We start from the raw sequence: 14227 nt of genomic DNA on the forward strand, positions 1-14227 counted from the left end.
AGAGGCTGTGCCAATCAGATATCTCCCACATATGAGTCATGTGACCGGAATGTGTGTGTTGTTGTCGTGCCTGCCTGTTTCCATCCAGCGGTTCTCTGAACGTGGTTCTCGTGGCATTCTTCTGCTTTCAGCATTTTCTTTCATAAATTTTTCTTTTCTTTTTTGTTGTATTGTGTAGCCCTGTAAAATTATGATCTTATTGTATCAAAGCTCCACCCCTTCGTTAATAAATGCTGTACATGGAGCTTACAGTGTATCCTCATGTTTGGTTGCAGGTGTAAGTAAGCATTAGTTGAATATTCAGCTCACATGACCTACTTGTGGGGTTAGGTGTTTAGGCTATATTCTGCTGGAGATGACCTGTGTTGGTCAGCCCAAGTGTTGGGTAGGTCAGTAGATTCCACACTTAACACGTCAGTCTTACTATGTGCTTTGTGGGGATCTGCTAACCCTGTGAAAGCAGAACCTAGCATGGATCGCATGAATACCAGCTTCAGCATTGCGCCTTACTGTAGTTCCCTGGTGGTCCTGCAGGGGGAGAGCATGGACAACTTCAACTGGGGCGTGCGGAGGCGCTCCCTGGACAGCATGGACAAGGGTGACACACCCTCGCTGCAGGAGTGCCAGGAATTTGCTGGAAGCACGCCCAGCCTGAACCTCACCAACCAGGAGGACACTGACGAGTCTTCCGAGGAGGAGGTACTGACCGCTAGTCAGATTCTGACCTGCTCCCACCTCGTAAGTGCCCCCCACCCCGTACACCCCCACCAATCCTGCCAGCATGGTGTGCTTGCTGGCTTTTGCTGCGGAATGTAAGGGGCTAGCTGCTCGCTTCTGCTCCTAAACATGGCCGCCACTCTAGCTGCCTTGCCCTCACGAAGCAAACCATGCCTCAAGAGTGAGCCACACCCCTTTATGGGCTGTGAAACTTGTGCAGTTTCTGCAGGCCCCTGTAGGGTGAGTCTCTCGCCCTAATGCCAGGTTTCTAGTTACATTTTTATGGTTTTGTGGTTCCTAATAATAGCATGAAAACTTAAAGAATAGGGTTTCTTAATCCCGCTGTACATGGTGGTCTTTTCTGTATAGTTTCTGATTTCTGTAATTTATGCTTTTCAATATCATGTTAAGCCAATGCATTACTCACTAGATGGTAGGTTTGTAAGGGAAAATCAGTATTTTAAAATGAATTTGTAGCCAGCCGAGTTTCTGATGTTATTTCATCATTGTTTCATGCCGTAGTATGAAACAAACTCATTGCAAGCAAAAATTCTTAATTAGTTGTTATAATAATCAAGCCCCTACTTAGTTACTCAGGGGCTAACATGATTTTGCCGTAATTGGAAAATCAGTCTTCAAATGATGTTCCCATCTTAATGTAATTAGAATGGCGCTGCCTATTTAAGTAGCTCAGTATAAGTGTAAGAGCTGGACATGGAGGACCATCTACCGGACCAGGATTAGGAAACCCTGTAGAAGGACCTGATTTCATAACTAGGAAGGTTTTTTGGTTCTGATCCATTAAAGAAAAGCAGGATCTCATCCCCACTGAACTGCTTCTTTTTGAACAAGCCTCCTTTTGGCTTCACGATGGTTCTTCTCTGATCAAAATTCCTCTGACTTGTTCTCAGTTCCATCTAACATGCTTACTGTAAGATCAGGCAGTTTTGATAGAAATATTATTTGAAATATTGGACAGAAAAGCGATTTGTTTACTTGGGGAAAGTCAAAAGATAAGAAGAAACTAATTTCAGGTTTCAAAGTAGTCCAGCTAGCCCTCTGACATAATACCTCCCAGCTAGTGAAATTCCCCTCTAATTGTTTTCCTTTTCCTGCTTTTCTCCTCACCCCTCTTTTTTGCGAGAGTGCTGTTTTTTAGTACCTGAGCATAGGAAAGTCTTCCTCTCCCAGGCCATGCTTCCTTAATTATTCAATCGTTCAGTAGAATGAGTAGATTTGAATTCCTATGTTTTAGTTCTTTATGTAGCAGTTTTAATTTAATTCTGATGTCGCTGACATGTTCTAACCGCAAGCATGAAGCGCGTGGTGAATGAGCTCGCACACTGGGGCGCTAACCCTGCACACTTAGAATGATTGACAGATTGACAGGCCAATTAGCTGTCAATTCATATACCTATAATGTCAAAGGATTTCCTGTCGAGCACAAGAAGTAATTTTAATTTCTCGCACTGGTCACAGCTGTTGCCAGGCCTGACTGGCCCATGCCAGAATGATGTAATCATATGACCACAATGTTTCTGTGGATGATGGTGACCCCCCCCACCCCCCGCCCTCTATTACAGCTGAATAGCGATTCAGCCACTGACGATGCCACCTCTAACCACGTGGACTCGCTGCAGCAGTCCCAGGAGTCATCCAGCAGCGCTGTGATAGAGGAGGCCACGCTGGTGCAGCTCCCTGACAGCCCCGCCCTAGAGCCCGCCCACTCAGACAGCGCCAGCAGCCAGCCGGCTGAGGTGGGACTAATCGGGAGCCGCAATAAGCTGTGGTGCTTGGGCCCCTTCTAGCTGTGATCTGCTTTCCCTGCCTACCCCACGCCTTCCACCTCCTATCTATCATCAACTTCTATCTGCTACCTGCAGAACCTATGTTTGCCACTGGGGTGAGCCTGGGAGTGTTTGCGTGCTGTGGCATGAACCTTTTGAGGTTTCTCGCGTGTCTACAGGGAGAAGTTTCCTTCAGTTTACCCTGTTCCCTCCTACCTCTGCCAGATTCTGTAGCAAAGCACACTTCTTTGCCATTGCGGTTATCTTTAACTGCATCTGTCTGTCTTGCTAGCTTGCGCCTGGTCCCTTGCTCACTTCCACTGTGTCTGGGTGGGGCTTGCTTCTTTTTGATTAGGGGAGAGATTAATGACTGTTACCTCAGGCCGGCTGTGCTAACGTTAAGCGTTGGTCATGGTTTCTAATTTGAACCCTCTAACACTGGGGGGGGGAAAGGAGATCCATCCCTCCCCTCAAAGTTAACCGCTTCCGAGAGGCTTGTAGCTCTAACTCTGGATGCCACCTTACCAAATCCAAGTGAGTATGCTCCTCACTAGCTACCTAAAATAATCATTCTGCCTAATGTACTAATGTACTAACACATTAACACAGAGCTCTCATGCTAGTAGCTAACAATGGGCCTTTTTCCTACAGGAAGCTGAAGGCAGCTATGTTTGTTTATGTGTATATTTTCTTTTTATCCGTTCATTCATCAAGTTCTTAGAGGGTAGAGAAACCGCTATAGATAAATGATTGAATGAGTAGGAAATGACGTGTGTGTGTGTGTGTGTGTGTGTGTGTGTGTGTGTGTGTGTGTGTGTGTGTGTGTGTGTGTGTGTGTGTGTGTGTGTGTGTGTGTGTGTGTGTGTGTGTGTGTGTGTGTGTGTGTGTGTGTGTGTGTGTGTGTGTGTGTGTGTGTGTGTGTGTGTGTGTGTGTGTGTGTGTGTGTGTGTGTGTGTGTGTGGCTTCATCTCAGCCCTCAATGTGAACCCAAGGAGATGGCCATTATTAGCGTCACTGGCTAATGGAATGACTTCTCAGATAAAAGCCTATCAGTATCCTTCCACTCTCACCCGACGGCTATGTAGCCAGTAAAAAGCTTTTTGCAATAATGCATGCTGGCCGTGTGCCAACCTCCATCCGGGGGGGGGGAGAGTACATTGTCTTCGCTAATTAAAGGTACCATTGGCTTGTCCCAAGACAGGCTGTGATGTGCAGGGTGCCCTGGGACGCGAGGTTCCCCATCACCCAGGGCTTTATAGGCTTATGGGCGTGATGTTTCTTCCTTCCTTTGGATGCGGGTCCCCATGACGTCAGCCGCCCCTAACCTTCAGGCTTCTCTCGGACGCGCGTCATCACATTGATTTCCCAGCCCCCTCTTGCCTTGCTAGTTTGAGATCTGTATTCAATCAATTTACATTCTGAATAATATGTAATTTTGCTTAAAACACTGGATGTGTTGTATGTTCCACCTCATATACCCAGTTAGTCTATCTGTAGTTTGATTTGCTTTTGAATAGCAGCTGGGAAATTCAGCATAGACTGGAAGAGTATGATGGAAGTATATCACAGCCCTGGGGATGTAGGGTTTGTTCCTGAGTGCCCCCCTCTGGCTGTGCATAGGATGCCAGTGGCTTTGCAGCAGATGAACTGAGCAGCAGTGTGAGCGAAGACACTGGCTTCTGCAGTGCCCCCCCTCTGCTGCCAGACTCCCAGGACCCCCAAGACGAGCTGGACCCCGCGCCCCCTCCTCCACCTCCTGCCCCGGACAGCCCTCCCGGGTCCATCTGTGAGGAGGATGTGACTTTGGCCCTGAAGGAGCTGGATGAGAGGTGTGAGGAGGAGGAGGCGGACTTCTCGGGGTTGTCCAGGTAAGGTCTATCATCTTGGCCTCCTGTGGAGGGCGCCCTTCCTTCCTGAAGCATGTTTACCTGCACTCAGTTGTTTGTCTCCTCTGGAATGGTTTGCTCTGTGTTTTCAGTCTGGAAAGCAATATACATGCACACAATTACGAACTGTGCAGGTGCAATAATACACATCCGTATTAACATCCAGAGGACACACACAAATCCAAGCCCCACACATAGTTTTTGCATAGGAGGTGTTTCAGGCCGCCAAACAGGGCTTTTGTGCGACGACCAGTACTCTCGATTTTAATAGCACATCTTCAGCCTGCAGCTCTGTGCTACAGATCTATACTGCAGATCTATGTCCATACTGCAGCAAAAAGCCACTGCGCAACACCTCAGTGCAGTGTCTGCAGAGCCTGGGGGGGGGACTAGCACAGCCCCAGCTCCACGCTGCAGGCTCGGGACCATGCTGTCCTTCACCGTGATCAGTAGCAACAGACTCAAGGCCGCCTATTCCTTCTGCTTCATTAGGCTGTTTGGCCCCCTGGGCCTGTGAGTATGCTGGGGTGCGCGTGTGTTAGCGCGTGTGTTAGCGCGTGTGTTAGCGCGTGTGTTAGCGCGTGTGTTAGCATGCACTACCCGCACAGCGTGCCCGGGAGCTTTTTGTGTGGGTGTTGTCCCCGCACTATGTTAGCTTTGTTAATGTACGCCTGAGTTAGCAGAGCTGTCTTTGTGTGTTAGCCTGTCTGTATGCTAGCGATGCAGTGTGAGATGGCAGAGGCTACCTGTTTGTCTTTATAGAGTTTTATTTAAAAACGTCTCCGTCTCTTCTTGCAGTCAGGATGAAGGCGACGTGGAAGGCTTCCCAGAAATTCAGGCGTCTCCACCACCTTCGCCCTTCCTGTCCGCCATCTTGGCAGCTTTCCAGCCGGTGGCCTACGACGACGAAGAAGATGCCTGGCGTTGCCACGTCAACCAGATGCTGTCGGACACAGACGGGACATGCGCAGTGCACACTTTCCATGTCTTCTCCCGTCTCTTCCAGGTGAGCTGTCTGTGTGTCTGTCCATCTGTGTGTGTTGGCCTGTGTCTGTGTGGACCACTGACCCTGCTGGACTTTCAGAGTATCCAGCTGAAGTTCAGCACCATCACAAACGCGTCCATCGCTTTCCTGGGGGCTGGCCTCCAGCGGGTCGGCAGCAAGTTCCACAGCTCGCTGGACGTGATGATGAGCTGCTCCCAGTGTCCGACTGTCTTTCTGGATGCGGAAACGGTGAGTATGAGCCCCCAGTGAATAATAAACTGTAATGGCCCATATATCAAGAAAACACATGGCTGGGCCTATGCTTGAGCGTGGCATTGTCGACTTAAGACTATATTCATTTATCTCTGCTTTAAGCATGTACATGTATGTAAAAGATTTACTCATCATACAGCAGGAGCAGTCCTCTGTAATGTTTTGTGTATCGGCCATGCAGAGCAGCAGGAGTGCCATTCTTTATTTGCTGGGTTACTGATTTCTTACTTCATTCCCATCTGGCCCTCCCAGCTGGTGTCCTGTGGCCTCCTGGAAACCTTGAAGTTCAGCGTGCTGGAGCTCCAGGAGCACTTGGACACCTACAACACCAAGAGGGAGGCAGCCGAACAGGTAAGGCCACATCATTCATGCTGCAGCGTGTGTGTTTGTGAGGGTGTGTGCCCGTACGCGCACTCCTCTCCAGTTTCACGAAGGTGCTGTGTTGTAGTGAAGTCTGTACTCATTCAGGCACCTCGAAGATGTGAGTTGATAGGCGGAGTCTCAAAGCCGTTCTGATTGGACGAGGCTGGCACAGCCTCTTGGGAGAGCAGGCCTGTCTGCGTGCTGTCGCAGGTCTTCCTAATCGGCTAAGTGCCTTCACCTCGTTACATTTACTTCTGCCAGATGGAGCCCTGATTTGTATGTGGCACAAACAGTGGAAGAGCAGCTACATGTCACTTTATTTGAAATATTTTTACACTGGGTTTGCCATTGAAGAAATGGGTGAAAGATTAAAGTTGCACTGGCCACTAGTCTCCTGTCTAATTCTGTTCAACTGGAGGACTTTCTGAGAAATATCAGTGGTAACTGTATGTGATGGGTCTCATCCATGTGCTTTACACATTGCCGCTCAGCAACCGTTTAGAGGAGATCAGACTCGGCCTCATTAAAGCTGCATTACCCCACCATCTGGGATTTTGGTAAACAGCCCCACTGGTTTCTGCATCCGAGCTCTGGAAGTTCATCGATCGATATGGTCTACAAGTAGAGGCTGGCTTTAATGATTAGTGTCCATCCTCTCAATATGGGGCATAAAGCTTTGTGTCAGGAGGTTTTGGACTGTAAAGAGTTCCTCTTTATAGTGTCTAGTTTATATAATTTTTTAAGTTTGTGTTTTCTTTATTAATGGACAATTACAGTTCATTGTTCAGTTTATTGTGGTAGTACATTTCTGCCTGTTACATTTGTATTGTGTTCATATACCTGTATTTAACCTCTGATGTTTGGTCTGTTTAAAGATGACTACCTGAAGGTTTTGATCTGTGTGAGTGCAGAGCTGAAGTCCCTTCCACTCAGGGAGATGATGACTGAATGAAACTGAGTTTATGGAGAAAGCTGATGTAAATTCAGTAGATTTCATTGGTTGTTGATGTCCTTGGGGGTACTGTGTCTCATTTTTACACACATGCCCCTCTCTGCAGTGGCTGCAGAACTGCAAGAAAACATTTGGAGACAAAGAAGGTGGACAGCAACTGAACACTCAGGCCCAGGTATGGCACACTGATCCTGAGAGGGAGTATCTGTGTTTGTGTTTGTGAGCGTGTGCGAGTTTGTGTGTTTTGAGGATAAGGGAACCTTTGGCAGGATCGAGGCTCTGCATCCGAATGGTTTTGTAATCCATCTCCCATGGGATGTGATCCTGAAATCTGCCGTGCATGGCCATCAGTGTGTGTGACAGGCTACTCACCTCGGACATGAGGGGGTCATCCTTGCCTCTTATGCAGTCATCCATCATTCAGCTGTCTGCTAGTCAGTCAGCGCTGCTGGATAAATTTGGCTCAGTCCTCCCTGTCGGTGCTGCCCTGCTCCCTTTACCTGTGTGAGGTTTTCTCTCCTTCACCGCAGTTTGACACATTTCTCATGACATCACCGCTCATGTACACAAGCTCCAAACAAAAGATCAATCAAACAATGTTATGATGTAAAGTCAACATTTTAAGCATACATATACATTACCTTTGCGGGGTTGTGTTGAAAGGAAATTTCAAATTCTAGTTTTAATATGTCATCCGGATCACACAATGCGACCCAATAAAATAACATCAAGGTCACTCGCTTATATTTGAAGAGTCAGTTTGCAGTAGCCAGCCCTGCAGTACTGGGAGTGTGGGGACAGACCCTGATATTGATCCCCAAGGACACCATCCCGGAGCAGGCTTTGGCATCGCAAGACTGCAGCTTGGGTGCCAAGAACAAGTCACCCTCAGGCAGCCTGAGTAGACTTTTAAAGAAGCAGTCCCTCTATAATATTTTCATCTCCTCTCCTTTTCCGGTTCACTACTCAGAAGAGCGATCGGTAGCAGCTGTCCCCAAGCGGCCTGCTGGCTGTGTGTGTGTGTCTTTGTAGAGCAATGGTGTACTGTGATGTCCTGATGGTTTATTTCAATACACACAATGGTGAATCCTGTCCCTTCTCTCCTTAGGACTCACTAATTCTTGGTCTTTCTCCCCCCCCACCCCACCCCCACCCCCCCCCCCCCCCCCACCCTATCTTCTTTTTTTTTTTGTGACCTGCTCACTCTCCTTGCTTAGCAAATGGAAGCTCTGGCAGTAAGTGCCTCTCGTTCTAGACTGTCTACTTAGCTCAGGACAGCAGACCAATCATTCCATTTGTGTGTGTGTGTGTCTGCGCAGTCCTGCCGCTTGCCAACTCCCTCCCTTTCTGTTCTGACTCCGCCCAATGATGTCAGCCCCACCCCCTCCATCTCATAACACAAGAATCTAACACTGCAAAAGCCCCCCCCCCTCCTCTCCCCCCCCCCCCCCCCCCCGTCAGTCTCTTAACACCTTATAAGACTCCATCGCCAATCATTTCTTGTGGAAATTGTATGCTTATTAATGCAAATGTGTACCCTGACCTCGTTGTTGTGATTAGCAGTCTGATGAACAGCGCAAGCCCCTCCCACGTGGTCTCCTAGGCAGCGGTGTGGTGTTTGTCGTCTACCAACTTTTATATTTGGATTGGGTGAATGGGAACAGTGATGTTTGGGTCAGGGTGGGGTGGGGGTGAGACATTACAGAGGGCCTAACAGCTGGTAGTGGCTTAAAGCTTACCTGCAGACCTCTCAGGTGCCTAAAGGTTGCTGGTTGCCATTGGCAAAACGTGTGCCTATCCTCCACTTAGCACTAACTCTCCTACACCTTTTTACATATTCCCAGCCCAGCAGATGTCTTCACGCTTGGTTCTAGATGCTTCAAGAAACTCGTGGGGGCTAGGCAGGCTGTTTCCATCCCATAGGTGTAACCTGCATGCTTGTCTTTTTTTTTTCCCCTTTTTCTCCCTCCCCCCATAAACAGAGGCAAACAGAGCTCCCTCGCCTGGGGTTAGCAAGTGCTGCGTCCCCTCTAGGAGCTGCTAACCTCCTGCCATCTCTAATCATGCACATATTTATGGAGCGTGTGTATGTGGGAGTGCAAGTGAGCCGATTGTTTGTGATGACGCTCCTCTCCTTCCGTACCAGGAGCTAGAGCTCTGCCGCAGGCTCTACAAGCTACATTTCCAGCTGCTGCTGCTTTTCCAGGCCTACTGCAAGCTCATCAGCCGGGTGGACACCATCAAGAGGGAGGCCGAGGTAAGCAGGCGAGGCATGTCGGTCCGGGTCGGTCTGGACATGGAGGTCTTATACACACATACTCTGGGGTGGAGTTGCTCCATGAAAGGTGGGTTTGTAGAGACTATCAAACTTTGTCATCTAATAGACAGCCAGACAACATTGAAGCTATCTGGCTACCTGTCTTTGCCTGCCTGCCTGTCTGTCTGTCTGTCTGTCTGTCTCACACTTTTCTCTGTCTACCTTGTTGCCTTCCTACTATCCTTCTTGTGTACGGCATGTGATTTCTGTAAGTTACCAAGTCATGTGTTCTCCTCTAGGTAACAAATATGTCTGAGGAGTTGGCTCTCTTGGAGAGCTGTCTTAAGGAGGCAGAGTCTCTGGGAGATAGACAGGAGGAAGTAACTTTGCCCGAGATGGCTCAGGCTGACACTGAGAATGCCATCCATTCCCTAATCGAGTCCCTGAGGGGGCGGGACTTCAGCGCCGCACTGGCGCAAGTCAAAACCTTCAGGTAATCACCAAGTGATGCTGCTTTTATCTCCCTAATCCTCCTCTGGCACAAAATCATTAGGAGTTGGCAGTTTGCGCTTCGTATCGGTGCTTTTTATCTGAAACTGAAATCTTTTAATCTGTCGCCTTTCTGTGGGCAGGTCTCGATGGCCCAGTGACATCTTCGGCAGCGACACAGACGACGCGGTCCAGACGCTGCTACACATCTACTTCCGGCACCAGAGCCTGGGCCAGACGGGCTGCCTGGCGGTGGTGGGGCCCAGCCGAGACCTCTCCCAGGCCAGCGGCCTGCTCACACAGCTTAACCTGCAGATCCGTGAGTCGCTGCGCCTGGCCCAGAGTCCCCCCGTCAGCGTCGGCTTCTGAGTCAGCTGAGCCTCCAGATGTCTAAGGGCTAAAGGACTTCCGGGAATCTGTTGTGTGTGAGCGTTTGCAGGGGGTGTTTGCGTGTGTGGGTGTACCTATGTATATATGTATAAACTAGTCTCCTCCTCACAATAAGCCAACGCTATGTTCAGCCGCAATAATGCTTCGAGGTGACCTTATGGCGTGGAAGCAGATGGATGATAGCGCCTGCTAGAGGACTCTCAGCGGAATGACCCTCAAGGCTTCCAGGACCACTGGGCGGCTAGGGTTATGCCCTAGAATACGGGGGGGCTGGCATAATGGAGATATCTCTGCTTCAAGGACTGATAACCAGAAAAGCTTTCAAATGCATGCTTGGAAGAGAACGCACTGCAAGAGTATTTTTTTGGAGAAATTTTTATTTTTTAATCAGCTAAACCTAGTTTGTGAATGTTTCCTGAGTGCCCCCCCCCCCCCCCCCCCATGTTATTCCTATCAGCCACCTCTAGGGGTCGGGCTACTTCCTCGCTTGGAGTTTTCTCTAATGAAATCTGATTGTAGGTAACCAAAATGGTAGTTGCCTTTAGAGAGGTGTGTATGTGGGTGGGTGTGTGTGCGTGTACAGACACACAAGCACCCATAATCTCAGATTTATGCACACGCTAAGTGCAAACCGACTCATTATAAAACGATGGTAACTTATTTTACTCTGTATATATTTTAGAAATGTATAGTGTAAAACCAGTATTTTTTTTTTCTTGTATATTTGTGCAATGCACTGTTATTCCAGAGTAGGTGTATAAAGCGTTTTTTTGGGAGGGACCAGATGGAATTATCGCTAACCGAACCGCTCCATCGTCATTTTTTTTTTTCCCACATCAATATGTCACAACCAACCCTTGTTTGGCTGTGGTCATGGTCTACGTGGAGGGCGGTCTTGATGCCTTTACTCGTCGACCGTGCCTCTGAACGCTTGCTTGGCGGCCAGCCTGCACCGAGGACGAGGAAGGTGTGGAAAACTCACTTTCCTTGGAACTGGGATAAAGATGCCTGGGCCTGCCTGGACATTATGCATTCCTCCACTTCACTGTGATCTTCATGTTGGTTCTGCTTGACCTGGGGGGGGGGGGGTTACTGATGGCGCGTCGCAGCACTGTGTTCTGCAAAGAAACTGTAGCCCGCGTTCATCCATGTTAGCTCTGCTGTGCTTTTGAAAGGCACTGTGCTTTCTGCCAAAGCGCAGGGACATGAACTATATTAAAAAACCTGTGTCACGGCACATTAAAATGATCACTGTACTCGGCCCTTACAGGGAACTCTTCTGTTGGCTGTTTGGTACTTTTGAATGCTGTTCTTAATTATTTAATGGGTATATTATTTACTGGGAAAATAGTTTTTATTTAGAGGTGCATTACACATTTTTTTTTCTATCTCATACCAGCCTTCTTCATAGATAAAGCCTGACCACATGTATGTGTTCTGCTTAACTCTGGCTTTTGACTGCGTGGAGGGATGTTTGGAGAGCAGAGCAACTCTGACGTGGTAGCACCTTCTGTACAGCGGTCTGCTCCCTGCTCGCCAGCTGTGAGCCACGTGTGTGCCCACATGTGAGGCCTGGCAGAGGCTGCTGGGTATTACGCCTGGGAATGGGCGATGTGGAGGAGCTCCTACATGCACATATTCTCACTCTGCTCCCACCTAGGGGCTAGCTCTGCTGTGGCCTCTCCGCTGTTATTTATTTTAAAAGGTATTTAATTCATTTGAAATGTTTATTAAAGAACCATTTAAATCAGCCAGTTGTACTCTTTCCTGTTGTACTCGCTTCATTTGGGGGGGGGGGGTACATGCAGTGCTTACACCAGCTTTGTCAGGCAGAATCGATTTGGCAGGTCTTTGGAAAATTTCAGCCAATCTCTTGGCTTAGCTAGGAAATGTAATATTAGATTTTAGTTTTAAATCTGTAGATTTTACATGTATACTTCCTGGAATTCAATTTGAAATCTGATGGGGAGCCTCTTCAGTGTACACCTTAAGGGATTGTTGTACACCGCCAATCACATCCGGTAAAGTTCACCAGTTGGACCAACCTAGCCAGGGGCACTTTAGATTTTAAAGTAGACCAACCTTTATATGTTCTGAATAAGTGACATGGGAGGGAACCTACCAGAGGCCAATCAGCTTTCAGGAGGGGTTAGTGCAGCTTCATTTGCTCATGAAACACTGCAATGAGCTTGAACAAGTATTTGACAGTCCACATTCTTTGTTCCCCTCCCCAAGGAAGTCCACACATTGAATCTTGGGATGTTAGACTGTAAAGGATCCAAGAGGTATGTCCCTCAACTCTACAAAGGGTCATTTTATGCCACATTTGAAGGAGCCTTCAAATGAGGCAGCCTTGATGCATCTCGTCTTCCAGTACAGCCCCTAAATTTAAACAGTTGCTGTTCAACCATCAAAAGTGAATATCCAGCAGCCACCCACCAATCCAAATGTAAATCACTGGTAATGAAGGCTCATACCTTTTCAGATTGGAAACCATTCTGGGTAAGTGGTATTACCAAGGGACAAGCAGGCCAAACTAAAGCCATTTCAAAAGAGCACTGGACACATGATGCAATGAATCAATGCTGTTTATTTTACATCTCATTTAGGTTGAAGACAGAGGCACCATTTACTGAAACACGGCTGCAACCAGGACTGCGGGAAACATGTTAGATGATGTATTTGAAGCTGAACGTGCTGTCGCAGGAAAGGCGCTTGCCCTTGCAGCGGCCGCACAGGTCCTGGCGATGCGGGCGTTTGGGGTCCACGTGACGCGGCGTTACCGGGCATGTACAGCGCGCCCGCTTGCAATTCTGTCGGGAAGGGTTAAAGCGTGAGGCAACGATTCGCCCCCATCTCATAAAATCAATTACTTCAGCTCATCTAGCGGACTACCGGAGGTCAACGCACTCTACCTGACAAGTGATATCCTCCACGCGGTACGGATTGTAAGGCTTCTGGCATGTTCTACAGAATTGCTTGAAGTAGACCTGGAAAAACGATAGGCTGTTCTGAAGAGTTTACACAACCAATTGGCTACTTTAACATTTTACGGTCGTTTTTACCCATACCTTGTTGGTGCCCTGCACACACCAGACGTATGCGCTCTCCCATCGCAGGTTGCAGTCTTTGCAGTGATAGTATCCGTACTTCTGTTCTAAGAACTTTGGAGTATAGAGTAGCATTACAATGACTGCCACATTGAGCTTAGTATTTTATTTAAGTGCTTAAATCTGAAAGCTGCGCTACACCCGCAGAGATCAGCTTCCACACTTAGGGGTTATTTGCGCAAGCAGTGTCACCTGGAATCTTACGCGCGCCTTTGATTGGGCGCCATCTTGGTTCTTTGGGGCTTCCTCGGGTTTGGAGGAGTCCTCGGTTTTCTCGCAGGCGTCTTGCTGCTGGCGGAGCTGGTCGTCCGGTATTTCGTCGCTCGCTTTCTCGGCTTCGGCTTCCACCTCATTTTTCTCGCTCTCCTGGTCCTCGCCTCTCTCCGCACTTCCAGACTGCTCCTCGGCCAACACCTGCTCTGCGTCATTCTCCAGGAAAGAGGTCAGCCTCCTAGAAGCGATGGGGGAGTACACTGCCAAGGTGCGCGGATAGCGCACGGTGCTCACCGGGCTTCCGGGCGCCTCAGCGTCCTGCCTCCGTTTCCGAAATGTCTCCCGCCTCCGAGCCAGTAGTGTCCGAGGCCCCAGGGAGCACTGAACGGAGGCGTCAGTTTTGGGGTTTACCTGCACCCCGACATCTTTAGTGTTGGCCTTTCTCAGCCGGGGGGTGAGGTTGGGGTTGATTTGGGACAATATGGACTTAAGCTGCGCTCTCTGGTGATTATCAAAATAAGTTTCGCCGTCGCCATAGCTCGCTAAATAACTCTTGTGCCGCCAGCCGCCGCCTTTCGGCTTGGTATTGAGGAAGCGGCAAGCGTATGGATTATACGCTGAGTATAGGTAGCTGTCTAGTGACTCGTCACCATATGTAGCCATAATGCTAAGCCAACCTAAGTGTGTGGGTTTACCAATTTAAATAGGCCAGAGCCGTCGATTACTTTTAATTCCCCGGTGTCCTTCATTTCCTATGCTGATTAGGCTTGTTACCACATGCCCCGGGACGTAAGCGTTTGGAGGT

General features: G+C 48.6%; 2 protein-coding genes across 14 annotated transcripts in view; one reads left to right on the forward strand and one right to left on the reverse strand.

The window, feature by feature from the left end:
- fryl (furry homolog, like) overlaps positions 1-11849 on the forward strand; it is a 62865-nt gene extending 51016 nt beyond the window's left edge. For 10 of the 13 annotated variants that reach the window (XM_049027770.1, XM_049027783.1, XM_049027773.1 and 7 more), the window contains 11 exons: positions 535-738; positions 2301-2474; positions 4125-4372; positions 5189-5396; positions 5475-5624; positions 5901-5999; positions 7070-7138; positions 8181-8198; positions 9110-9220; positions 9520-9713; positions 9853-11849. In XM_049027770.1, coding sequence (XP_048883727.1) covers positions 535-738; positions 2301-2474; positions 4125-4372; positions 5189-5396; positions 5475-5624; positions 5901-5999; positions 7070-7138; positions 8181-8198; positions 9110-9220; positions 9520-9713; positions 9853-10078 — 1701 coding nt within the window. In that variant the 3' untranslated portion in view covers positions 10079-11849. The remainder of the gene's footprint in view (positions 1-534; positions 739-2300; positions 2475-4124; positions 4373-5188; positions 5397-5474; positions 5625-5900; positions 6000-7069; positions 7139-8180; positions 8199-9109; positions 9221-9519; positions 9714-9852) is intronic. The other 3 variants (XM_049027713.1, XM_049027795.1, XM_049027724.1) reach the window with 2 other exon arrangements.
- An 820-nt stretch (positions 11850-12669) lies between these two features.
- zar1 (zygote arrest 1) lies at positions 12670-14113 on the reverse strand. Its single transcript, XM_049027827.1, has 4 exons — positions 13402-14113; positions 13171-13263; positions 13015-13089; positions 12670-12912 (listed from the first exon to the last, which is right to left on the reverse strand). The coding sequence occupies exons 1-4, from the start codon at positions 14083-14085 to the stop codon at positions 12769-12771; spliced, it is 996 nt and encodes a 331-aa protein (XP_048883784.1). The 5' UTR covers positions 14086-14113; the 3' UTR covers positions 12670-12768.
- Positions 14114-14227: the final 114 nt, after the last annotated feature.

The sequence above is a fragment of the Brienomyrus brachyistius genome, chromosome 1, assembly GCF_023856365.1.
Source record: "Brienomyrus brachyistius isolate T26 chromosome 1, BBRACH_0.4, whole genome shotgun sequence".
NCBI lineage: Eukaryota > Metazoa > Chordata > Actinopteri > Osteoglossiformes > Mormyridae > Brienomyrus > Brienomyrus brachyistius.